This window comes from Tursiops truncatus, chromosome 4 (assembly GCF_011762595.2).
Source record: "Tursiops truncatus isolate mTurTru1 chromosome 4, mTurTru1.mat.Y, whole genome shotgun sequence".
NCBI lineage: Eukaryota > Metazoa > Chordata > Mammalia > Artiodactyla > Delphinidae > Tursiops > Tursiops truncatus.
The window spans coordinates 77,977,972-78,005,123 of NC_047037.1; the positions used below are offsets into that span (position 1 = coordinate 77,977,972).

General features: G+C 38.6%; 1 protein-coding gene across 2 annotated transcripts; it reads left to right on the forward strand.

Moving 5' to 3' along the window:
- The first annotated feature begins 3,288 nt into the window (after window positions 1-3,288).
- Window positions 3,289-25,437, forward strand: LRRC58 (leucine rich repeat containing 58). 2 transcript variants are annotated; one of them, XM_019923243.3, is made up of 4 exons: window positions 3,293-3,911; window positions 14,537-14,665; window positions 16,050-16,327; window positions 19,427-25,437. In XM_019923243.3, the coding sequence occupies exons 1-4, from the start codon at window positions 3,412-3,414 to the stop codon at window positions 19,633-19,635; spliced, it is 1,116 nt and encodes a 371-aa protein (XP_019778802.1). In that variant the 5' UTR covers window positions 3,293-3,411; the 3' UTR covers window positions 19,636-25,437. The 2 variants fall into 2 exon arrangements, with proteins under 2 accessions (XP_019778801.1, XP_019778802.1); XM_019923242.3 differs by lacking the exon at window positions 14,537-14,665 and having other exon boundaries at window positions 3,289-3,911.
- The last annotated feature ends 1,715 nt before the right edge of the window (window positions 25,438-27,152 follow it).

A 27,152-nucleotide genomic window follows, 5' to 3' on the forward strand; every position in this document is an offset into this window, starting at 1 on the left:
CCTCATGATGGATTGAAAGATTACAGCTCCCTCTGCCTTCAATGCTGCCTGGAACAGAGAGTAACTGTTGTTTGATATTTGGACTACAGCTGGTAGGTAGATGGCAGAACTTTAAACCATCCCAGGCCAGACTGGATAAGCCACTCTGAGAGTGACTCAGCAATAGTAATAATCCAAAACCCTGCATGCCAGGATAAGCAATTGTCCTTCATCTGATAATGAAGAGACATGGGGTTAGGAGAGGTAGGAGAAAGATGGCTTGAAATAATAAACGCAGTGCTTCATCAGAGGTAGCTGGAATGGAGGTAGGAGTCCAGTTTAGGAGGGATGAGGTCTTGATATATAACTTGAAGATAGACAGGGTAATAGGCATAAATCTTGGATGTCAAGACCAAGGGCAAGGAGAGTTCACACCAACCTCTCAAATTCTAATCCCCCAAACACTGCCTGGCCCAGAACAGAAAGCCACGGTTTATGCAGTAAATTGTGCCATCATAGTAAAGGTTGTTCTCAACTTCGTTCACCTTTACCCTGATCATGATCTAAAAAGGGGGAGAGGGTAATAGTTATAACAATAACTGCTATTACTATTATTGCTAATATAGTCACTACTTACGGATTATTTACTTCATGCTACATACCTACTAAGCTAAACTCTTTAGATTTAACCCATATAATGACCCCACAAAACAGACAATAATCAGATAATGAGATCAAGGCTTAAAGAGATTAAGTAACAAAATCAAGATTAAATAAGAGAAATTTGATTTCCAGAGGTGGGATTTGAAACCTATATCTGATAAAAGCCAAAGCCCACGCTTTATATACTTAGTACACTGCCTCCTGGCTAGTATGGTTTATGAAAGGATTCTTCACTCAGCTTATTCTTGTTTCTTCTGCAGTCAGTTGGGCAATAGTGGCCATCCTAGTCAGGTATACCAAAGCCTATTCATGCATTTATTTTCTTCACTTACTATTTACTGAGTGTCTACTATGCCTCAGGGGGTGGTGCCAAGGTAAATAGACACAGCTCCTGCCCTCAGGAAACCTGGACAGGGTGGCTGAAGGAGGACCTGCTCTTCATTTGGTCTCCCTTTTTTTCAGTAACACTCTAGTCAGGAGACTTATCCTGAAACAGTCAATTTGACCCAAAAGTGACTCAATGGTGAAGTTTTGATAAGTGTGCAAGTATGCCATGTTTCTTCCCAACTCCCTGTAATCCATCTCCCTTTCCCTAGATAACTCATCATGTCTCCTTTTCCCTTTACACTTTCTGGTGCCCCAACTGCATCCATCACTGTGAAGGTTCACAAGCCACCAAAGCTCCTTCACCTCCCAGGGAGTTTTCAAAACTCTCCAAGCTCACTGGACAGTTTCAAGGCCCACTGTAGTGTTGAGGGATGCTGCTTTATTTAGACCCACCTGGCTTCAACAAAGAGATGCACCCATGGTAGCTGAGATAGAGAGGGTTCTTATAATGAGCAATGGGGGGGGGGGGGTCCTCCCATCACTCTCAACATATCTCCAAAACTTTCTACCAGGTAGCTTTATTCTCTAATACTGAGACTATTTCTATCTCTTCCCCCTTAATTTCACCAATTTGTGACCTTAACTCTATTTCTGAATCATATTTGAATTATGTTTTCTCATTTTACATTACATTCCCGTCAGTTTATTTTTATCACAGACACATACACATTTTTAAAAGCATAAAACTGGGGCTTCCCTGGTGGCGCAGTGGTTGAGAGTCCGCCTGCCCATGCAGGGGACGCGGGTTCGTGCCCCGATCCGCGAAGATCCCACATGCCGCGGAGCAGCTGGGCCCGTGAGCCATGGCCGCTGAGCCTGCGCGTCTGGAGCCTGTGCTCCGCAACGGGAGAGGCCACAACAGTGAGAGGCCCGCGTACCGCAAAAAAAAAGCATAAAACTGTATTACTTTACACATTTGCAATTTTCACATATTAGTTTCCTGCAAGAATGTAATCTTGATCCAAACTAAGGAAGGTCTCATTTTTAAAAGGGCCCTTTCAAAACAGGCTTCAAATTCAAGACACTCCAGCGGTTTTAAAAACATTCCATCCCTGGTTTAAACTCACAATGTGTAACCTCCCACAGCTATAACTCAATCAGAAATTAAGGTGAAGTTTGGCAGGGGGTGGGGGGCGGTAAGAAGCATAAAGTTTCTCACACTAACTGGAAAGAAAAAAGTTACTTTATTCTCCTTTTTAGGAAGAAAGCAATTTAATGGCATCGGTTATACACAATCTTTTAACGTTTTTGTGCATGACTTTGTAAAAAATACGCTGAATATTTTCATTTCTATTAATGACTTTTCAAAATTATAAAAAGTAATTTCAGAAAAGACTGAATTTAGGGCAAGGCAAAAAATATGTTAATTAGAAGTACTGAGTTAAAGCCAGAGTGTGGATTTTCCCAGTTACATTGTAGTTTTTTTTTGTTTTTATTTTTTTATTTTTTTACATTGTAGTTTTAAACTGAACTAAAATCTCAATGCTTTCTGCCTTCTTAAACTGATCAATTAATCTGAGCTATCTCAAATTAACGAAAATTTCTCCATGGCCCCCAAATTCATTTCTAGCCACTAAAACAAACCAAAAAACCACAGAAGTGCTTCTACAGCTAAAATGGCGAAACGTCCTTATTTGACACCTCCTTTTAAAACGGTTTTTTTTAAAAAATGCTGTAGGGCAAGCAGGGCAACGATTATCCACATTTTATGGATGGAGAAACTGAAATCAAATCCTATATCCGAGGAAACAAGGCTATTTAACAGCTGAACCCGAGGTAAGATCCAAGAGTTCTGATTTCTAGTACAGCTGCCTTCGCACTTCAAAGTCGGCTTGGTTAATCCCGGGACTTGAAATTCCTGGGGCTTGCTGTCATGGAGCTGAATCACCACTAAATTCCTGTGTTTTTGCTTAATCCCTCAGACCAGGGGCCCCACTCCTAAACTGGAAACCAAGAGGGCGGGGCACCGGGACGCGCGAATCCTCAACGCCAAATAGCAAAACTGTCCTCGGGCTGTTTACCGAGGCGGTCCTGGACTCCGGGGACAGGTCACCAGACTCCAGGGACCGTAAGCCGCGGCTGCCCAAACCCGGCCGCGTTCAGAGAGTAACTGGGGGCCGCCTGATCTCCGCCCCGCCAGCAAGCCCGGTCCGCGCTGCGGGCCGCGTGAAGCGAAGCCCAGCCCCCGAGCAGCGCAGCCCGGCCCCCGAGCGGCGCGCGCACCCCGCCGCCTCGCGTCGCGTGACTCGGCGGGCGCGCGCGGGCTTAGCGCGCGCGCGTCCGCCCGCCCGCGCCACTTCCGACGCGGCGCTCGGTTCAGGTTCCGGGGCGCCGCGGAGCTCCCGGCCTGTGGGTAGTGCGCGGCGCTCTGTGGCGGCCGGGATGGAGGAGGCCGGAGCGGTGGTGGCCACGGCCGGGGAGTCCGAACTGAACTTGTCCCGCCTCAGCGTGTCCCCCGAGACCCTGGAGTCGGAGCTGGAGGCGCGGGGCGAGGAGCGGCGCGGCGCGCGGGAGGCGCTGCTGCGGCTGCTGCTGCCGCACAACCGTCTGGTGTCGCTGCCGCGGGCGCTGGGCAGCGGCTTTCCGCACCTCCAGCTGTTGGACGTGAGCGGCAACGCGTTGACCGCGTTGGGGCCGGAGCTGCTGGCGCTGCGCGGCCTGCGCACGCTGCTGGCCAAGAACAACCGGCTCGGCGGGCCCGGCTCACTGCCCAAGGGCCTGGCCCAGTCGCCGCTCTGCCGCAGCCTCCACGTGCTCAACCTTAGCGGGAACTGCTTCCAAGAGGTTCCAGCCTCGCTGCTGGACCTGCGCGCGCTGCACACCCTCAGCCTCGGTGGCAACCAGCTTCAGAACATCCCAGCCGAGATCGAGAACTTGAGGAGGTGAGCGGGTGCCTGCCTGAGAGTAGGGAGGCCCGGGGCGGTGTCCGGGAGTCCTGGGGCCCCGCGCCAGGTCTTGGGGCGCCGTTCGGTTGTCACGGACCTGTCTTAGTCTAGGCTCTTCTTCAACTCTTTGGCTGTGAGTATTGCCCTGCCAACTCAGGGAGTTGTAGTGAAGCTCTAATAAGATCGTGGTCGTGACAGCATTTGGTTTGTTGTGTTTGCCCTGTGCAGATCTTCCAGGCAGTTTTTCTGTCGTCTCCTGGGGTCTGGGGGAGTGATCCCAACTGAGTACATACTCAAACAAATGTAAATCTGAGGTTGCCTCTTGCAACATTGCTCCGAAGGTTCCTTCCTTGCTCCGAAGTCTTGGGTGGTTTTCCATGCCTGTAGATCAAATTTATGTCTTGTAGCGTGACAGACAAGGTACTCCGATCTGATCCTTGCTTTCCACTACATTTCCTGCTCCATCTTTTCTGTAGCGATACCAACAAAACTATTTATGGAATTCACTGAGCTGTGCACTTTACCGGCACCTTGTAAGCACTGACTAAATATGTGTTGAATGGATACAGTGCCTCTGTGTTGCTGTTACCTTTGTCTGGAATGTTGCTTGCATCTGGCAAACTCGTGTTCATCCTTCAAAACCTGTTTTGAGGGTCATTTCTTTGTTTCCTTTCTTTACTGCTTCTTGGACAACAGTTAATTATTGTCTAAACTGTACTTCTTCTGTACCTCATTCACTCTGCCATTGCACTTATTGATTATAATTATTGCCTGCAGATCTGCCTCATCTACTAGATTGTTCGGTAAATATATGTTAAATTAAATGGAAGAAGGAAGCAGAGAAGCAGGGTAACAAAAGCCCCCTAAAGGTGCCCTGCAGGGGAGTGAGAAATAAAGTAAGAGCAAGTGTATTGTCCAAAGTGAAAAAAAAGAATCTTCTATCTGTAAAATATTTTCACATCCTTTCTTGAATTTTCTGAGATAACAGAATATTAGAGCTGAAAGGGACCTCAGAGTTAAGTGTAGTGAAAAGAACATTGACCTGAGAATAAGAGCAAAGGAAACCATAAGCAAGACAAAAAGACAATCCTCAGAATGGGAGAAAATATTTGCAAATGAAGCAACTGACAAAGGATTAATCTCCAAAATTTACAAGCAGCTTATGCAGCTCAATATCAAAAAAACAACCCAATCAAAAAATGGGCAGAAGGCCTAAATAGACATTTCTCCAAAGAAGATATACAGACTGCCAACAAACACATGAAAGAATGCTCAACATCATTAATCATTAGAGAAATGCAAATCAAAACTACAATGAGATATCATCTCACACAGGTCAGAATGGCCATCATCAAAAAATCTACAAACAGTAAATGCTGGAGAGTGTGTGGAGAAAAGGGAACCCTCTTGTACTGTTGGTGGGAATGTAAATTGATACAGCCACTATGGAGAACAGTATGGAGGTTCCTTAAAAAACTAAAAATAGAACTACCGTACGACCCAGCATTCCCACTACTGGGCGTATACCCTGAGAAAACCATAATTCAAAGAGAGTCATGTACCAAAATGTTCATTGCAGCTCTGTTTACAATAGCCAGGACATGGAAGCAACCTAAGTGTCCATCAACATATAAATGGATAAAGAAGATGTGGCACATATATACAATGGAATATTACTCAGCCATAAAAAGAAACGAATTGAGTTATTTGTAATGAGGTGGATGGACCTAGAGTCTGTCATACAGAGTGAAGTAAGTTAGAAAGAGAAAACAAATACCGTATGCTAACACATATATATGGAATCTTAAAAAAAAAAAAAAAAGGTCTTGAAGAACCTAGGGGCAAGACGGGAGTAAAGACACAGACCTACTAGAGAATGGACTTGAGGATATGGGGAGGGGGAAGGGTAAGCTGTGACAAAGTGAGAGAGTGGCATGGACATATATACACTACCAGATGTAAAATAGATAGCAAGTGGGAAGCAGCCACATAGCACAGGGAGATCAGCTGCGTGCTTTGTGACCACCTAGAGGGGTGGGATAGGGAGGGTGGGAGGGAGGGAGACACAAGAGGAAAGAGATATGGGAACATATGTATATGTATAACTGATTCACTTTGTTATAAAGCAGAAACTAACATACCATTTTAAAGCAATTATACTCCAATAAAGATGTTAAAAAAAAAAGTAATGAGCCTAAATCTATGCTTGACATGTAATAAGCACTAAATAAATGTTTGTTATTGTTAAAAAAAAAAAAAAGAACTCTTGGTGTCCCAGCCTTATGCAAGTCACTTTAACATATCCTGACTACAACTTCCTAATCAGCTAAATGAGGCATTTGGACAAGATGTCCCTTTGTTTACTCACCAACAGATTGTTATTGAGTACCTACCCAGTGTCAGGCACTGTCCTAGATGCTGGGGTGGGGATACAGTGGTGAACAGGATCCTTCCCTCATGGAGCATTCTAACAGAGGAGACATTAAACACCTGTTAACTTCATTATTTAATTACAGTTGTTATAAGTTCTGTGAAGAAGTACAGAGTGCCTTGAAACAAAGTAACTTAGTTTGGTCTTTGAGCAAGTAACATTTGAATTGAGCTTTTAAAGGAAGAGTAAGAATTAACCAGGAGAGGGTGGGATGGGATCAGTCCAGATTGAAGGAACAGCATGCATGAAAACCCAGAAAGAAGGACTGAAGGCCAAAATTTTGAAAGGAAGACATTGTACTAGAGCATAGTGAGGAAGTGACCAACAGGGAAAGTGGCAAATATAAATTTGGACCAGGCCATGTCATATCTTGAAGGCCATGGTAAAGCTTGAATTTTATTCTAAGTACGCATGGAAGAGTTTTTAAAAAGCACATCTGTCTTGTTGCTGTGCAAGAATGGAGCGGGGAGCAGGTGGAGAGATGAGAAGACATTTTGAAGGCTGGATGGAAGGAGGCTATTCTAGTAGAATGAGAGATGATGGTAGCTTATACCAGGGTGATGCTAGGAGAGATAGTAAGAAATATTGATAGAAGGGTTGGAGAGAGATTTAGATGTAAAATTGTCAAGCCTTAGTTCCTTCTAATTTTGATGTTAATTCCAGCATTCTCATTTGAATTTTTTTAATGTACTAAGAAAAACTTAGAGCAAATATTACCATCACATGGGGAGAAAGGTAGGCAAAAATGCCATTTATTGAATCCTTACAATGCAGTAAGCCCTGTGGTAGGTTCTCTAAATATGCTTTTTAATTTTCACAATGACTCTGTGATATGAGAAGAAGAAACTGAAGCCCTAAGAAGTAAAGTCTTAAGATCACAAAGCCAATGAGTGGTAGAACTGGATTTGACCTTTGGATCAAACTGGATCTCTGACTTCAAATCCATGAATTTTCCACAGTGACAGAGTAAGGGCTAGAACCTAATTCTTCTGACTTCTGTTCTGTTGAATATGTGATCAGGAGGATTGGCTAAAGCCATTTTCCTGATTGACCTGATTTTCTGGGCTGTTTACTGTGGTTTTTGGACATTGTACCTTTGTCTCCAATTGTATGTAGGCTCTTTTATGTCATTGTTTTCATTCTTCAGTTGTCTGCTGTATTTCTCTTTACTGGTAAGAATCAGTAAAGGTTTAGGTTATATGCTCCAAATATAAACTGTAGTTGAATGTAGGCTGAAAGGGTCATGTAGGAATATACTCTTAGAAGTAGAGACAGCCTAGGCAATTGGCCTGAGTCACCCCCTTCTTTTTACAGATGAAGAAACTGAGATTTAGTATCAGTGACTTGCTTGAGGCCAGATAGCGACAGGGAGATTCATGTGCTTCAACCCTCAAAGGCTGCTTACTACTTACTACTTACTACTAAAATAATACATTAAAGCTTCAAAAATGTAGAGGTAGAGGTTCAGTTACTCAAACCCTAAGGTACCTGCCCAAGAGCACCATCTTCTCTTAGAATATACATGGACTCCCTAGACCTCATTGGTAACATTGATGTATATTGTTTACTATGCCATGTTGCTTTTAAAACCAAGTGAGGTGTTTCTGGGCATTTGGAATCTATCTACCCTCTTTAACGGAAGTTTAAAAAATAATGCAGAGTATATAATCCATATAGAGGTCCCCTTTCTCCCCACCCTCCATCCTTCCAGGAGGGAATAACAAATAAATACTCCTAGCTTAATTGGTGTATTTGATCCTCCAGATTTAGCAGGGTATTTTCATGTATATTTTCTGTATTCTGTTGATCCTTTTCCCTGGTGATAAAATTTTTGAAAAGTGGTTTTTGAAAGATGATTTTAAAGTATAACAAATAAGTAGATGGTGAAAATCTTATTTTTATGATTAACTTCATTCCCCTGGAGTAAATTAGGCTCAGTGTGAATCGTGAGGTTGTGGGTGTAGATTCTTTCCATCAAAATATGAGGTTCTTCTTCAACAAGTAGGTATAATAACTTGCTAGTAGATGGACAAAATTGGTTTTGTCTTACAGTGTTGGAAAAGTAGGTGTAATTCATATTTTGACCTGTTTCTTTTTCTGAACTCTTAACTTTTATTCCTCTCAACTAGCTCAGACATTAACTGAGGAAGAGCTTAATAACTTATCACCCAACGGGTAATAGACTTTGTTAAAGAAAACAAAAGCTCCAGGATTCTTTGGCATCCAGGATGCTAGACACTGGGAGAGTAGGTTTGAGCACAAGTGAGTTTCGTTGGCTCCATTCCCCACAGTCTTTTCTTCTCAGGTAAGAAAAGATTTCCTTCCTTTTTCTGTTCATGATGCCTCTTTCACTGTCTGCCTGATGTGGTTTTAGAAATTAAAGATATGAGAATTGTGATGGAAAGAAAAGCTAAATATTAATGTCCTGGACTGTTTTGAAGCTAGTGTGCAATAGGTTGATATCTTACAAAAGAGACGACCTAACCAGATGATAAATAGAATGCAGCAGTAAAGTTTAAATAAAAACTCTTTTCCCCATTTAGAGTCATATTGAGTTTTTCTCTGGCTCTCAATTCTTCCTTCTGACTTCTTCCAATGCCTTAGTCTGGGGCAAGAACCAAGAGATGATTCCTCCATTTGTGCTTCTACTTTTGAACATATAACGGACTTTAAAATCCTGTAGTGAGTATATTTGAAAATGATTTAGTATGGGGATGCTGTCTCAAGAAAACTACTTTCTTTATCCACAGACGTATGGTTCTTATCTTTCTGTGTTTCTCTTATTTTCTATTTTCTGCCTCTTTAGGTACAAACCTGTCTCACTTTAATTCCATCTCCCTTTAACCAATCATAACATGGGACTAATGTATATTTTTGTTATATTGAATGTCATTTTTGTTTGGGTGGAGAAGCAAAACATTTCCTACTTACACCTGTGGTTAAGTTGATTGGCACTAAGTGGACCCTAGTGTATTTTTCCAGTGGGTCACTGGCCCTTCCTATAGGAAGGGTACCCACTTCAGTATCCCTAAGGATTGGAGAGGTGAGATACTTTTCAGGAAACAAATTTAAGGTTGGTCTGTTAACCTTAGACAAAAAAGAAAGGAAGAATTCTTCTCTAAATTTTGTGAATGATTTTCATGTTTTTTGTATTTGTCAAACATCAAAAGAATAGAATTGTTTAACGTCTGATTAACAGGTGTAATTTTGACAAATACAAGAACTTTTAAACACTACGGTTTTGCTTTAAATTCAACAATAGTTTCATTTCTCCTTATAGAAAAGCGTGTTTGGAAACAGTAGAGTGTGTTTTAGAAATTTAATTCCCACAAATCATTGAAAGGCTTTAAGTCCAAGAACTTTGGAAATTATTTGAGTTTCAAAGTGGTACATAAGCCTGAAAATGTAAATTGAATATGCTGGTTGTATACTCTAATTAATGATACCCATCAGCTGCAAAAGAGATTTATATGGTTTTGAAGTCATGAACTTGGTTATATTTTAAAACATCAGATCTTTCTCTGCCAAAGTCACAGTAACAACTAAGGTTTGGCGTCCTTTCTGTCTGTTTACCTCCCCACCAACTCCAAAACACTGAGAGAAGACATTGAGTAGTGACTGACCACCAGACACTAATTTCTCTTGGTTCCTGACTTAACCATATAGGAAGGGCAATATTTATATTTGCTCTCAGACTCACTCTTCCCTTTCATCACTTTCTTTTCTTTTCTCCCTCACTAGACTAAATTGCAAGTTGTTATGTAACTATTGAATCCTTTATAAAAGAACTTCCAAGTTTGCTAAAAATTTTTCCCAACTGTCTCATTAAAATTGTTTTTTTTCCAGAGAAGTTTCTGTTTTGGACTCCAAATATTTTCTACTCTCTTCTATTCTGTTCTAGTAGCTCTCATCATTGAAAAATAGAAATTTCTCAGTAGCTGAGCAGTAACTTATAATCTGTAAGCTCAAACAATCCTGCCTAGGAACCTTTTTCACCAGTGTTTAAACACTTATATGTAGGGGAATTCAGTTTTGTACCCAGACCATTGATTTTTGCCACAAGGTAATCCTTAAAGGAGAAAAAAATAGCCTATCAGCGTTAAGTGTTCTGCTTACTTTTACTGAGCATTGTAAATCTAAAGAGAGAAATGCAGTCTTGAAAAGATTTACACAATAAGAAATAGAGAGTAGCATTAATATATATTTTTTTTCATTAATATATTTTTAGAATGACAAAACTTCGATTCAAATTGGCTTTTTGAATCACCACACATCAAGGAAGGCTGAGATTATGAAATACAGATAAGAAAGTCAACAAATGGAAGAAATTGTATCTGAGAAACTATGTATAAAGGCCATCTGTAAAGGACTTTAAAATAAGTTTGTTTCCTAACTTCAGAGAGATAAAGGAGGGAACTTCATCAGTGAAAGAAGAATAAGAAGTTTTAAAACTGACAACTATGAAAACCCCAATCGGAATTTCTAGAAATAAAAATATATAATTAGGAACTCAGTGGGCTGAATGGTAGACTGGAGTCAGCTGATGCGTAGTGAATCAGTAAGCTAAAAGATCTTACTGAGGCATTCTGGAATGCAGCACAAAAAAATAAAGAAACGGAACGTATGAAAGAAATGTTAAGAGAAATGGAAAATAGACTCTGAAGTTCAAAGTGCTGTTTGCTAGGAATTCCAGAAGGAGAATAGAGAGAATGTAGGAAAGGCAATGCCAGAAGTAATAGTAGCTGAGAATTTCCCACGATTAAAGAAAGAGAGCACTCTGAACTGGTATCTTGACACATCATAATAAAACTGTAGAACAAGAAGGATAAAGAAAAAAGACCCTAAAAATTCCTAATAAGAAAAAAACCAGATTACCTACAAAGGAATATGGGCTGTAATAAGATAGTAGAACAGTATCTTCCTCCTGGTAAGGAAAAGTAACTGTCAACCTAGAATTTTATGCCCAGCCAAGCTATTACTCAGGTGTGAAGGGAAAAAATAAGAACATCAGAGACAAAGGACTCAAACATTAACAACTGTAAGTCCTTACTGAAAGAACTTCTACAGGCTGTACTCCAAGAAGAATGAACTTTAAAAGAAATAGCAAGTGCCCAGAACAGTGGTGAGCAGAGAATTTGGTAAAACATATTGATGACTGAGTAATTATTGATTGGGAATAAATAAGTTTCAATTTATTTTCAAATCAAGGTAGAACTAATCCTGGATGATGATATGAAGATGACAGAGAAGTGAGCATGGTTGTATATTTGGGAGTGAGAGGGAGAGCAAAGGAAATTGAAGGGGCAACTACTAGCAAAATACATGTAGCATGTGCAGTTCAAAATAATGGAGTGGGACAAAAGGAAACTTGATGAACACAACAGAAGGCAGACAGAAGAGAAAAAGATATTGAGATATACCATGGTAAAGAAAACACAAGTGCAAATATATCAACAATCAGGTTGTGCACTGTTTGCAAGAGTTACACTTAAAATAGAAATACCCCAATGTGTTTAAAGTTAAGGTGTAGAAAAAGATGTATGAAGCAAATCTCTATCATTTCATACCTGGATTCAACTGCCTTAGGCTCCAGTCTGGTCTTCCTGCTTCCACTCCTCCCATTGCACTCGCCTGTCCCTGCCACTTCTCCTGCTGTTTTCCAAACAATAACCAAAGTGACCCTTCTAAAGTGTAAGTCAAGTTACACAACTGGCCTTTGTTCAAACCCCTTCTACCTAGGATAAATTCAGAATCCTTGCTAAGGCCTGAAGGGCCCTCTGTGATCTGGCTTTCCCAGGCTACCTTTCTGACTTCTCTGACCACCACTCTCCCCACCTGTCACCCTGATGTACCCACACTGGCTGTGTTGCTCTTTCACAGCACACCAAGCTTTTTTCCACTGCAGGGATTTGTACTCACTCAGTCATTCCATTCAGATCTCTGTTAAAGTGTCATCTCCTAAGAGAAACCTTTTCTGACCACCTTATCTACAGTATCACTTCCATCAACATCTGATTACCTGTTTTCCTTTGTAGCACTTAAAGCTATCTGGCATAATATATATACATTCATTGACTTACTGTCTCTCTCACTAAAATGTAGGCTTCTTAAGGTCAAGAACTTGGTCTTATTTACATTATATTCCCTGGAATAGTGCCTGGCACATGGTCGGTGCCTAGTTCATATTTATTGCCTATATGATATATAGTAATGTTATTCAATTTTAAAGAAGAGGAAACTGGGGCATAATGAGATTTAGTAATGGGCCCAAGTTCTCGTACTGGTAAATGGTGGGGCTAGGATTAAATAAATACTAACAAAAACAGGTAGGCAGTATTGATAATCAGAGGCGATAGATTTTACGGCAAAATGGATTAGAAGGAAGAATGAGAAATGCTTCATGTGAATTAAGGAACGATGCAACAAGAAGTTTTAACCATCATGAACCTGAATGTATCTTCAATATAGTTTCCATATTTTGAGGAGACAGAGAGCAAAAATTGACAGAACTATAAAGGGAAAACCATGGTTCAGGTAGGAAACTAACCACCAGAGTAAGAAGGTGAAATGATGAGACACTATAAAAAATTTAAATTGCACAGCTAACAAGCTCAATCCTAATAACTGCACATTCTTTTTACACATATAAAATGTGAACAAAAATAGACCATGCTCTAGACCACAGAGGAACAAGGTTATGCAGAACATATGTTTAACAACAACAAAGCTCTCAACAAGCTAAGAGAAAGCCATATAACCCATGAGAAAAATGGGTAAAGGATAGAAACGCAATTCTCTAAAGATGTACGAATGGTCAAAACATAAAAAGATGCTAAACGTCACTAATAATTAGAGATTACTAGTACAGAATGGTATCATTTTTCACACCAGCTAAATAGTAAAAAGTAGAATAAAAACGTTAAAGCAGGTGATGATATTAAGTGTTGGCAGGGCTGTAGGGTAAAGAGTGCTCTTAAATGCTAATTGTGGATTGTAATTAGCTATAACTCTGCAGGGTAATTTGGCTTTTTCTTTTAACATTACAGCTTGTACCCTAAAATCTGCCACTTCTCAGGCCCTTCCCCTGGAACTCTGATTTACTGGATCTGAGCAGGGCCTAGATTTTGTAGCTTTAAAAGTATCCCAGTTAATTCTTATCCTGGAAGTTTGGGTAACAGTTTAGTAGGCTGTTTTTCCCTACATTTAAAGGTGTCTTAAAAGAATGATAATGTCTACTGAGCAGATTTAACAGGAAGACAAAAGTAACATAGTTATGGGAAAGATCTATATGTATACATTTCATTGATATTTATATAGTAAGAACTGATTCTGCCACCCCCCCATCAACTGAAAAAAATCTTTTGGAGAGAGTCTTTCTACAGTCATCACCACAAGGAGCAGCAGTACATTTTGGTGCAATATATGCTATGTCTAAAATGTTAACTTATTATTAGAAAACTGGATAATTATCTAGAACTTTAATTTCATAATAGTGGTCAGTTTTACATAATTTAGTTAGCCTCTTAAAGACTGCATTTGCCATAATAAGAGCAAAGAAGAAACATAAACTTGAGCTGTGTTTTTCCACTCTTCAAAAAAAAGCTAGTGGTTTTCGCCTTCCCATTGCCTAGTAATGCATTGAATCCAAACCCACCAGCGCGAATACAGGGCTCCTGTAATTTGGCCTTTATCCGGCTGTATCTCTGGGTTCCTCAACATGAATTCTCTTCTTATGTGTTAAAAGGTATACTCATTATCCCATAAAAACCCTTCTTCCGACCTGAAGGTCCTCTTTCCTCCTACCCTAAATGGGCTAAATTCATAGTCCAGCTGAAATCACAACACTTTTGGGAGCCTTTCCAATCAGAACTAATGTCTTTTTTTTTAATTTCTCTACTTTTAAAACTCCTATATCATTTATGGATTGTTCTGCTTATTTTGGTATTTTAATCATGTTATGCTTATTTGGGATCTTGTTTTGCATTTAATTATAAATGTGGTGTGTCTTGTCTGCTTACCTATAATATAAGCTCCCTGAAGATTGCATTATTCCTCCAGAGACTGTATAGCACATAGAAAGCCTGAGTAAAACATTTGCGGAATGAATAAACGATATATGTTCATTGTAATAAAGATAATGGGGTACTTGTTCAAATTTTGGTTTTTTTGTTTTTTTCATTTATTTTTGCAGTTTAGAGTGTTTATATCTTGGAGGAAACTTCATCAAAGAAATCCCGCCAGAATTAGGAAATTTGCCTTCTCTAAATTACTTGGTATTATGTGACAACAAAATCCAAAGTGTGCCTCCTCAGCTTTCACAGTGAGTATTTTCAGGCAGTTTATGTACACACAGAGATACGTGCTTAGGAATTATCATCCTGCATTCACCCACATGATTTGTATGTGGAAAAGAATTAAGTGTTCTCAAAGTAAATGATACATGAGAATGAAAGTTCTGAGGTGTGTTATGAATTGGGTGGCTTATTTTTAATTTTACTTTTAAATGCTCTGATATATTCCTCAAAATCGTTGAGCCTCTTTTCTTTTTTTTAATTATCTTCTTAAAATTTTATTGACGTATAGTTGATTTACAATGTTGTATTAATTTCTGCTGTACAGTAAAGTGATTCAGTTATACATACATTTCTTTTTCATATTCTATTCTGTTATGGTTTAGCACAGAATATTGAATATAGCTCCCTGTGCTATACAGTATGACTTTGTTGTTTATCCATCCTATATATAATAGTTTGCATCTGCTAATCCCAAACTCCCAATCCTTCCCTCCCTCACCCCTCCTTCCCCTTGGCAACCAGAAGTCTGTTCTCTGTCTGTGAGTCTGTTTCTGTTTTGTAGATAGGTTCATTTGTGTCGTATTTTAGATTCCACATATAAGTGATATCATACGGTGTTTGTCTTTCTGTTTGTCTTACTTCACTTAGTATGATAATGTCTAGGTCCATCCATGTTGCTGCAAATGGCATTATTTCATTCTTTTATAGGGCTGAGTAGTATTCCACTGTGTATATATACCACATCTTCTTTATCCAGTCATCTGTCGATGGACATTTAGGTTGTTTCCATGTCTTGGCTATTGCAAATAGTGCTACTATGAACATAGAGGTGCATGTATCTTTTTGAATTATAGTTTTGTCTGAATATATGTTCAGGAGTGTGATTGTTGGATCATATGGCAACTCTATTTTTAGTTTTTTGAGGAACCTCCATACTGTTTTCCATAGTTGTTGAGCCTCTTTTCTGTAATCAAAAATAGAGTATTACTTTGGCATAGATTCCCCAAGGTTTTATGGGATTTTATTGATTTATATTTGATATGAAGCATTCCTATCCTAATGAGATAATGTGAAGGATCTTTATTCCTGTTGCATTTGAAATCTTTCCTTTTTTAGGTATCTGAATGATAAAGCATGCCAAAAAAAAAAACCCTTTAAATCTAGCATTTAAATCAGCTAACACGTCAGAATACTCTCTAAGTATTTTAAGCTCTCTAAGATTCCATGGGCAAAAGTCCTTCATGATATATACAAGTATGGGCTCTAATTTAGTTTCAGCACCTTTTAATTTTACTTCCATTGACCTTAATCTTAATTGCTCATTCTTGTGGGGAAATTGAGTCCTTCCCTTAACTTTCTGAGTAGTTTTCTTGCTTATGGTGGTTGATTTTTGTATTGCATTCATTCTAGGTTGCATTCACTTCGTTCCCTCAGTCTTCACAATAACTTGCTGACATACCTGCCTCGAGAGATCCTCAACCTTATTCATTTGGAAGAATTGAGTTTGCGAGGAAATCCATTGGTTGTTCGTTTTGTTAGAGATTTAACGTATGATCCTCCAACTCTCCTGGAGTTAGCTGCACGGACCATTAAAATTCGAAATATTTCCTATACTCCCTATGATCTTCCTGGGAATCTTCTTAGATACTTGAGTTTAGCCAGCAATTGCCCAAACCCAAAGTGTGGAGGTAAGTTAATTCAGTGTCCTTGTTTCCCATTCATTTAGTTACTTTTAAATTATGATCTAAATGTTGTTTTAATTAGCTGTCTTCTTTCAGAGAAAGGCAGTTTGTTTGTTTGCCTTATTTCACCCTTTTACCAGAAAGTAAGACATTTCACCCTCTCTGGATTCCTTCCTTCCTTCCTTCCTTCCTTCCTTCCTCCCTCCCTCCCTCCCTCCCTCCCTCCCTCCCTCCCTCCCTCCCTCCCTCCCTCCCTCCCTCCCTCCTTCCTTCCCTCCCTCCTTTTCTTCTTTCTTTCCTTATTTCTTCTTTTCATGGTACTTCAGGATTCATACACAGGGAAAATACCCAGAAAGTCTCGTCTTTCTTGGAACTGTCATAGGATAAGGTAAATTGGTAACATGAGAGGAAACAGAAAGAAAGCATAAACAGTTCTAATTGCTTTAGAAGAGTCTCTAAAATGTTTGGCCACCTTTCATATTTATTTGAAGGACATTTTCTTAGACTCACCATTCTGAGTGTCAGGTACCTTTTTAGAGTACAATTCAAGGTGTACGAGAATAGGCTGAATGTGTGCCAGTTTCAGAATGTACCCTGGAATTCTCCATTCTTTTAAATCCATGCTTCAAAATTTCTTGAGTTTAGAGCATTTAGAGAGAACTAAACAAATAATATAATGTAAGACAGTGTAAAGTAGGAATCCAAAATACTGTTGGAAACCAAAGGAGGGAGAGAGCACATTTATTAGATCTGGAAAAGATGAGACAATTCTTGAAGTATGAGTTGAATTTTGATATGGTTTGATTGAGGATAGAAGACTTTTCAGATGGAGAGAGTAAAATAGGAAACAAAACAATATGGGGCAGAATGTTGGTTGAGTAATAATTTGGTTCAAATGTACAGTTAAGGGAGTAATGAGAGCAGAGTAAAAGATACATTGAGGCCAGATTTTGAAGGGCCTGAAGTGCCAGTGTGTGGAGGGGAGTTGGTGAATGATAGCAGGTCATTCTATCTTGGCTCTCTCATAAAAGACTACTTTTTTAAAAATCCAATTTAATGGGGGTACAGAAAGGTTTTTATTATTGTAGGATAATTGTAGGTGCCAGGGAAATGCTGCATAAATATGATCAGAGCCAGCTGAGGTTTTCCCCAGATGTCCCGTCAGGCCTTGAAAACGGTTATAATGTTAAACAGAGAGAAGGTGATTTAAGTTTCTCAAAGAATATTAAAAGGTAAAAAAGATACTACTAGTTTAAAAAAGAAAAATGACACTACTCTGAGCCATTTCTGGCCACTTACTTTTACAAGTAGAGACTGCCGTGCCAAGTTAGAAGTACTTAGATTTTCTCTGTGAACTCTCCTTCTGAAGTTGGCTTTAACAGTGGCAAGAGACAACACTCTCACCAGACCTTCAGGCTTCATAGTCTGTATCTAATCTCTTGGAATCTATCCTTTTCTAGAAATAGACCTCTACAAGAAGTCTCTTTTCTCTCTTAAATGGTTTCTTTCTTTCTTAAATGAGTTCTTTAGTATACTGCTGTGTTATTTGTCTTAGGAACTAAAATACTTTTTAAATTATTAGCTTAAAATTTTGTAATATCTAAAGTGAATTCCCCCTCAGATTCCCTAGTTACTGAACTCTAAGTTAAACAAAAGTAATTTTCTATTTTGTGAGATATTGCCTTTGTATAGTCTGAGATCTTACAGATGACAAGTTAGTATTATACTATTTTAGCTCTTGGTAACTATAATTATTTTATTACTTCCATTTGTTTCAGAAAGCTAACTCATTTGGGGGGATTTATTGTTAATGATTGATCAGTTTACTGAATCTGTCTACTTTTCTGAATTGTTCGAAGTAACATACCATGAATTTCCCTTTTTAAACTACGAATTATACTTACTACAGGATCAAAAAATTAGAAAGTTAATGGAGAAGTAACAGGAAAAAAAATTAATAGGAGAAAAATTGTTTCTCCTTTGCTTGGACCACATCTTTTTATTTTGTTCCCTTATGTGATATACAGGGTAGTTGGTGCCAGAGGAATCCTAGGTAGAGTATAAAGGTTGAGATTCTTCTCCAGAGAGGTGATGGGACGCAGGGGTCTAGGGGTTCCGGTTATACTGCAACCATTGTGACAGCCTTCATGGATTAGAGATGTGCAATATCTAGTAGGAGGAGCAGCTAGAAGCCCACGAAACAGCAACCTCTGCTTTCCTGTCATCTCTAGCTGTATTTTTACTTAGCTGAAGGGCCACAGTTCAGGAGCACTAAATTAGGACTCAAAAGAGCTGAATACTAGTTTCAGTTTACTTAGCAATATATAATTGCATGAAAGTCAAGTGAGATCAGTAGTGAAACAGCTTTGAAGCTGTAGATTTAGACCCTATGGAAATAGGATGGCATTTTGTTACTTTTAATTTTTCCTTCCCAATACATAAAGACAGGGGTACTAAAAGTCGTCTCCTTTCTGCAAATTTTGGGTATAACAACTAATTCTTTAGATCATTATCAAGACTCTAGGGTAGTACCAAGGAGGGGCTTGGGGGATGGAGAAAGGGCACTTTAGATATCCTGTAATCTCCATCAACCACTGTCCACCAAGTCACCCAGAGAAAACAAGCCAAGTAAATAGTGTCCTTTTTGTTTGTTTGTTTTTTGTTTTATGCGGTACGCGGGCCTCTCACTGTTGTGGCCTCTCCCGTTGCGGAGCACAGGCTCCGGACGTGCAGGCTCAGCAGCCATGGTTCACGGGCCCAGCCGCTCCATGGCATGTGGGATCTTCCCGGACCAGGGCACGAACCTGTGTCCCCTGCATCGGCAGGCGGACTCTCAACCACTGCGCCACCAGGGAAGCCCAATAGTGTCCTTTTAACGCCAGCTCTCTTTAAGATAAATCTCCTAGCCTTCTCTTTGTAGTCCATCCCTAAGACCTTCCAGTATTTCTATAAACAATTATGGGAGCAGCCACTACCTCTGCTTAAGATTCTCAAAAGAGAAGACTATAAGACATTTCTTCAGAATGCTGGAGATAGGATTGAAAAAGAAAATGTGGGTCTTTGCTTTGTAATGATTACTTTGTCCTCATTCCTTCTTCTCTCCAGGAGTCTACTTTGATTGCTGCGTCAGACAAATTAAATTTGTGGACTTCTGTGGGAAATACCGTCTCCCCCTGATGCACTACCTGTGTTCACCGGAATGCTCTTCCCCTTGCAGCTCTGCCTCTCACAGCTCCACATCCCAGAGCGAATCTGACTCAGAAGATGAAGCCAGTGTGGCTGCACACAGAATGCAGAAAGTTCTTCTTGGTTGAAAAGGGAAGCAGGGCGGTGTGAAACACTAAAAGACTGAGCAGAGGTGGTTAGAAAAGAGAATAGACTTGGAAGTTCACTAGAAACCGTACCTTCATCTTAAATGTCCATGACGGAGTTGGAGATGGTGTAAAAGATTGTGTGTTTCTAGCCATTCAGCAGGAATGAGTCCAGTTCCATGTTTGGATTCTTTTAAATTCACTCTGAATGGCAGTTTCAGATTTAACTGATTGTTTGCAGTTTTCACTCAAGTTTTGCATGAATCACACAGCAGAATGGAACATCCTGAAGAGCAGTGCTATAATAAACCATGAGTGTTAACTTGTGATAGTTGATATGAAGATAGAAATGATCAAAGATGTCATTTTTACCAGAGTTGTCCTTGAGTTTAGGTTGAGCACTATACCGTAACAGGATTAGCCCTACATTCTTGTATTGCCCATATGTCTAGATTACAGAGTTATTCAGATAAGCTCACAGATGGTTACGTAGGACCTAAACCTTTCTCAGCTACTGACTGGTAAAGTAAGGGATATAACTTTCATGTGGGGTTTTAAAACTCTTCACTTCTGCTCCTTTGTTCTATACGATTGTTGTTACCCTTGTATAATCCAGCAATGACTGTAATAGTGCCTTAATCATAACAAGGATTTAGAAATTTATTCAAGAAATGATACCAGAGCAGCCTATAACCTGACATACTATGCAGAACACTTTAAAATATGCTTTAATGGGACTAGGTAAACAGCTGTATATCTGACATCTGAGCTCATAGCCACCTTAACCTCATTTTTTGTTTAAACAAATCACTTTTATAATTAATGGGAGGCCACGATCTTGATCAGTCTGTTCATCATAAGACAGAATAATAGTTTTGTTTTGTTTTGTTTTTGTGGTACGCGGGCCTCTCACTGTTGTGGCCTCTCCCGTTGCGGAGCACAGGTTCCGGACGCACAGGCTCAGCGGCCATGGCTCACGGGCCCAGCCGCTCCGCGGCGTGTGGGATCTTCCCGGACCGGGGCACGAACCCGTGTTCCCTGCATCGGCATGCAGACTCTCAACCACTGCGCCACCAGGGAAGCCCAGAATAATAGTTTTTAATGGAAAAATCTGTCAGATTTCTTTTAACAGAAAAGAGATGTAAGATAGGAAACTTCTTTATGTCTTGCGTTAAAGCAGTGGGAAAATGATTTTAAAGGTTTTAGCAGTCCAGTATGACTCCTTTGCCTGTGTGTACTGAACTGTAACTTCCTCTAATTTTAAAGAAAAACTAGAGAAACATTACAAGTGAAATAAAATTGGGCACAGCAGTCATTGTGTTTTTACACAATAGAACAGTTTCCAAAACAAGTTTAACCATGGAGTAGTTTTTGAAAATAATATATTGATAAAATATTTTAAATGTATTAAATATACCCTTAAAGTACAGCAGAAAAATGGTTTCACAAATTGCCAGTAGAAATGACAAATGTTTACTAACTAGTATGCAGTAAAAATTGAGTAACAGTACAACTGTAAGTTGACATTGTAAAATAAAATACATAGCACACATTAGCAATCGTTAGCTAACTAATCTGTAATAATGTAATGGTTTGTTGGTAAATACTACCTGTAGAGTAATACAAAGGTCAGAAACACATTGGAACATCAGATGATCTCCCTTCTGACTTCTGGCATTCATGACTGGGGCACACCATTTCCTAAAAGCAAGTTGTATAATAATGATATGTACATATGTTAGGTTTTTGTCACATATATTTTTTATTTTAGAAGAAAATATACTGTAGGATAGTTTGTTTATTATATGTTAATTCATGAAACATCATGAGAGTTTCATGACTGCAGTTGTGAAACGCTGCTATAGAGTGAATCCCTTCACTCTGTTGTAATAAGATTCTTTTTTCCTTTTGATCCAGAAATTTTCTGACTGTGTCTGTAGAAGTAATGTAGTATCTTTCTACTGCCTAGCAGAGTAGTACATGGGTGATTATATCATAAAATGGAAGTAATAAAAAGTCTTTGTTTACTTCTCCATTTGAGCCACAGCAGGCTGCGTATTACAAAATTATAAAAGATAAAAGATGATTTAGGCAGTGCCTAAATGGCAAGCCCAAAGTGTTTTGTAAGTAAGTGATTTAGGTAAGATACATAAAATATTTTCATAGAAAATAATGTATTCATAGTAAAATAAATTGAGAGGACCAAATTTTTCTGGCTTAAATTCCTCGGTTTCCTTCCTAATTAATTACCAGTTTGATCTAAGTAACAGCTTGGGTAATCTTCTAAGAGTTAGTCTTTGTGAAATAAACAGGTAGATATGTAAATAGATGCTTAACCTTGCCAGAAGATACACTGATTGATCTTTTACAGATGTAAATAGATCCAACCAGAAACAGTTTCTAGCCTTTGCTGTGTAATGTAGATATATACATTGTATACAGCAAAATGTCTTTCAACAAAATGTTTGTTATGCTTCTCCATATGTACATTTGAAAATCTCTGATCAGTATGCAGCTCTCTTTGGTGACTTTTACTGAAGTCTACATTTTAGCTGTTAGTTCTATCTTTTTTTTTTATCTTTGACCTAACCTTTTATAAGAGCTGCTAATAATTTCTAAGCTTTTCCTGAGCTGCTAATAATTTCTAAGCTTTCCCGTTTCTTTTCTCTACCTTCCCTGTTTTCATAACTGGTGACTGTAGAAATTAACCAGAAGTGAGTTACAGTTCCAGAGTCATATAGCTAACTATGTATTTAAATTGAAAGTCTCTCTAGTTGCTGAGTCACTTGTTTGTGTGTAAGTTTTTGATACTGCTCTACTTGGACAATTTTAGTGACCAAAACTTCTGTGGATAAAACTACTTAACCAAAGCATAAATGGGTTTAGAATGGAATTCTTCAGTGCTAATATTTGGAATTGAAATGGAACATTGAATATTCTTAGTAATCTTTATTCCTAGAATCCAGTTCTCTCAGTGTCACCAAACTGAGTCAGTGAAATGGTCCTAGGATTTTAGGAAATAGGAAGATTAGCTACTATAACGTTTTGCTTCCATGGTGCCAGGGATTGGCTGACCTGAGGACAAGCTAGTCAGGGTTCTCAGCATTCTCTGTATTTGTGTAGTAGAGGTAGATCTGAGGGTTACTGTTCATATTTTACTTCTAAATGCTTCCTGGGGTAGTCTCTTACTCTAAAATTCTTGATATTTGGAACTTAAAGTTAACAAATGTAAAAGTAAAGACTTGTATTATAAACTGTACCTCAAACTTGAGAAATTTTTGTACTAATGTAAAGTTAAAAGCAGTCCACACTAGTGCAGGGTAATACTGCAGACCAGTTCTACCAAACATTGTAAATACCAATTTAAACAAAAGAAGACAAGGGAAAGGCTGATGGTTGGAGTGTAAAAACCACAAAAGGCAGGGAAAGAGAAGTCACCAGACACCCAAGGAGATCCCTGAGCCAAGAAAGTTTTTTAAAGTAATACTGAATTGTTTTGAAATTAAGTGGCCCACTACCTACCATCTGAAAGCCTGTTTATCACTAAATTTCTTCAGTTTCTGCTAGTGGGAGATTGTCCACATCCCTCCATAATGAAGGGCTAGCAAATAATTGGATTTTCTTACACCCAGCCTTGCTCTTTCCAAAGGGAGAAAGTAATACCTTGTTAACCTGGAATTTGTGGTACACCTTTGGTTAATGTTTACCTTTTCACTATGTAAAAGAGAAAAAATACTAAGCAAATGATTACTGCAAATTAAGTTTGATCTTAAAAAACATTTTAGCAGTAGCTATTTATAAAAAAAAGTTATTCTAAATAAGACCCTTTGTGGGCAGAACTTTTTATCAGTTATAATATGTATATATAGTATATAAAATTAGTTAAGCTGCATTTATTTAGAAATACCTAATTTTTACCTAAATGACTCCCTTTATTCTCATCCAAAGTAGAGATTTTATTATGACAGTATAACTATCACTCCCCATTTAGTCCAAAATAGTCAGTTTTGAAGTTATGTTGAGCATTAACAACAGTAAAGGCTGCTGTATAGGTTTTAGGCAACGTGACCTGGAATTCATAGTTCTGATCCCCGCTGTACAGAAAAGAAGTATTTGACCTTCACTGTTCCTGTATTAAGCACTATATAACATTAATCTGATGAATTTAATAGCATCCAATTTTGTATTTTATAGTCATGATCTTTTTAAAGGTAGCAGTGCCTTCAGTTGTGCTTTGAAAGTATGTGCCTTAAATCTTCCTTGCTGGAGCCAAAGTTTGGGGAACTATGTCATTTAATAAGTTGTGTGTGACAGCCTCATGACGCTTTGCTTTGAGTTGAAGGAGAATGACTGTGATCCTGAAGGACTCCTTCCACTAAAACTAGACCTAATGTCTCTGAGTCTAGGGCTTTTGGAGAGGGAATCCCAATCATACATACTGTCATAGAAGAATTAGAGTCCCTGAAATAAAATCAGTGAAAAAGTATATTCTCTTTCATATAAAGAAAATATATCTGCTACCACTAAGGGATGACAAGTTCCTAACGAATTCATATTAATAGCATCATATAAAGATATTATTGCCATGAAGCCTAGCACGTTTTGTGCTTTCTTTGTAATACCGGGTTAAAAAGGGGGTATGGTTTAATATTTTTGCATGTAAATATCCCCATTCGTTTTATGTCTCTACTTGGTTCATATTTGCTAAGAATTGATGTAGAAAATAACAGTTCACTAACAACAAACATGACACATTATTGAACACTCACAGGGTAATATTGATTTGGGTGCTACTAGACTTTTACCTAGCACTTGCTGGTCAGTCTCAGTTTATCGTAAGGGACAGTATTCAATCTAGTTAATATTAAAATTTGTTAGTATGAAGAAGATTATTTATATACCATTATACTAGAAAGCCATGGTTGGAGAGACCATCTGCATTCAACAGAAGTTACTTTCTTCCTTTTGCTGTGAATAAATTGGGTAAAACTCTTATTTTCAATTCCAGTTTTGGGAAGAAACTGGGGATAAGCTTGACATCACTATTGCTGGTACTACAAAAGCATTACTAAATTGGTTAATTCTGTCTACAACTGGTGTTTTAAGAGAATCCTTTCACTAACTTAAATGGTTGACAATGATGTGTTACTGAGAAGGATTATTAACCTCAACAATCACTTTACAACAATTATGGAGCAAATGGTGTGCCTGCAATTGGTGTCTGTTGCATTTCTGAGCCCACTTTGTATTCATGAGAAACAAAAATATAATGGGAGAAATATTTTAACCAGTATTTTAACTTTTTATAAAGTTTGGGACTTTAAAGTATCAACAAAGGATATCAAAAATATATGTACTTTTACTTTAGTCAAATTATTTTTTATTACCTGATTTCTTAATTTTCTGTATTTGCATTCTTGTGACTTAAGAATACCTATATCTGTAGGTATATATATATATTTAAAACAATGGTTACAATAAATGTAATTCAGCAGTGTGACTCAATTACATTTTATTTTTGGGACAAGATATAGTTTATTGCATCAAATTTATGTATTACCTTGTAATGGTAAATGCTCTAAAAAGAGTATTTAAGCTACTTCAATTCTATACCTCCTTTTTTTCCCCCAGGACACACAAAAGAATGTGATCTAATATTAACCGTCTGTGTGAATTTTGCCTTATCAAACATTGTGCCTTATTTTATTAAAAGTGTTTTGTTGGAATCTAATTCTGTATTCTGGAAAAGCAAAAGTATTTTAGTTTTAATTGGCAAGCATTTACTTAAAACATCTAAAATCCTTATACTGTTGGTTTTTGCCTGATTACTTGCTATACCATTGCTCATCTATTCATTGAATTTTTTCAATACATGAATAATACATTAAGCGTGTATTAGTATTTATACTCTCTGTGCTAGATGCAAAGGATGAAAGATGAACTAGACCAGATCCTTTCTACCATAGTTCCTTCTGCTTCCACAGTCTTAACAGGCTTACGGATACATACTCTAAAAAAAAATTGGTGAGGTCACATTGCTACTGAGGGTCAGTTACTTCTTGCATTTAGTCCAGAATCATACAATCTTGATGCAAAATAGTATAGTATTAACTGAGCACGTTGATATTGCAGTACTTATTTAGTGCCATTATTTTGGTGACCCTAGAACACTTGACATATTTCTAGATTCCAGAATTTGGAAGAATATCATGGTTGGTTATGAGTTGAGGTAAACAGAGTGGGTAGGAAAGACACACTCTGCAAAACAGCTGATGTTTCAGAATTGCTGAAATGGAAAAAGCTCAGCACTTCCCTGGTTGGTATATAGGAAGTCCTCTTGATGAAGATGGGCTCAGAAATTTGAGGGCACAAGAGAAGAAACATTGGGTGTAACTGATCTTTCCTGAGAATAAAACTGCTCCCTAACCTGCCCTGTTGTGGATGTTCTCCTTAGAACAAGTGTTGGAAGAAACTTCTTTAATGGCTTGTCTATCTCTGTAGAATACTACATGGGACGCCAGAACATTTCAGGGGCTATGTAAGACTTGGATGTGTCCCGTTCATAACATCAGTCATTGCCAGCTTCATGAGCAGTTCCATCAGCATGCCCTAGAATGTTAGAGCTTAAGGAAACGTCAAAGGTCTGAAGGTAACTCATGTTTGAGAGATGAAAAAATTTAAGCCCAGAGAGATGTGTTCAAGGCTTCACATGGTGGACTAGAGGGGTGGGATAGGGAGGGTGGGAGGAAGACGTAAGAGGGAGGAGATATGGGGATATATGTATACGTATAACTGGTTCACTTTGTCATAGAGCAGAAACTAACACACCATTGTAAAGCAATTATACTCCAATAAAGATGTTAAAAAGAAAAGACTTCACATGGTGGAATCTTGAATCCAAGCCTCTGGATTCCCAGGTCAGTGCTGTCTCCACTACAGTATGCTGCTTTCTTTAATACTCTGTCGTGTGACAGGAAATCAGTAACAGCACTGGTACCGCATTGTAATTTGCCAACGGGCATCAAAGTGATGCTGTCCGCACCATCTCTTCAGAACTTTACATCTAGTGGGAAACCTTAGATAAGAGTAGATATCTGGGTAGCTCATTATGTTTACAAAGCATACTCAAGAGTCTACCTTATTTTAATCGTCATGACACTGTGAGGTAGGACTAGACTTGGTGAAATTTGTTGGTGTGGTTTTGTCACACCCTTTCCCCTCCTCTGAGTTTGAAATCAATTAAGAAATTGACATAGATTTGAGGAAGGGATATAAATATCAGCTTTATCAAATCCAAATTGAACTTCTATGTAAATTGAGTATTACCAACCAAAATCAGACTCCCTCTACTCCCAGATAGCATTTCACAAGACTGACCCTAACACACCACAGATCCAAAGGAGGTCTAGTCAAATCTTAAGCCTTGTAGTGCTGCCCAATTGGTATTTCTCCCACAGGGTGGAAAAAGATCTAAAAAGATTTCTTCTGGGCAGCTGTTCTCAACCCTGGTTGCACTTTAG

Coding starts and splice junctions, on each gene's coding strand:
- LRRC58 (XM_019923243.3), top strand. CDS start 3,412: ATGGAGGAGGCCGGAGCGGTGGTGGCCACGGCCGGGGAGTCCGAACTG. Junction 3,912..14,536: donor GAGATCGAGAACTTGAGGAG/GTGAGCGGGTGC, acceptor TTATTTTTGCAG/TTTAGAGTGTTTATATCTTG. Junction 14,666..16,049: donor GTGCCTCCTCAGCTTTCACA/GTGAGTATTTTC, acceptor CATTCATTCTAG/GTTGCATTCACTTCGTTCCC.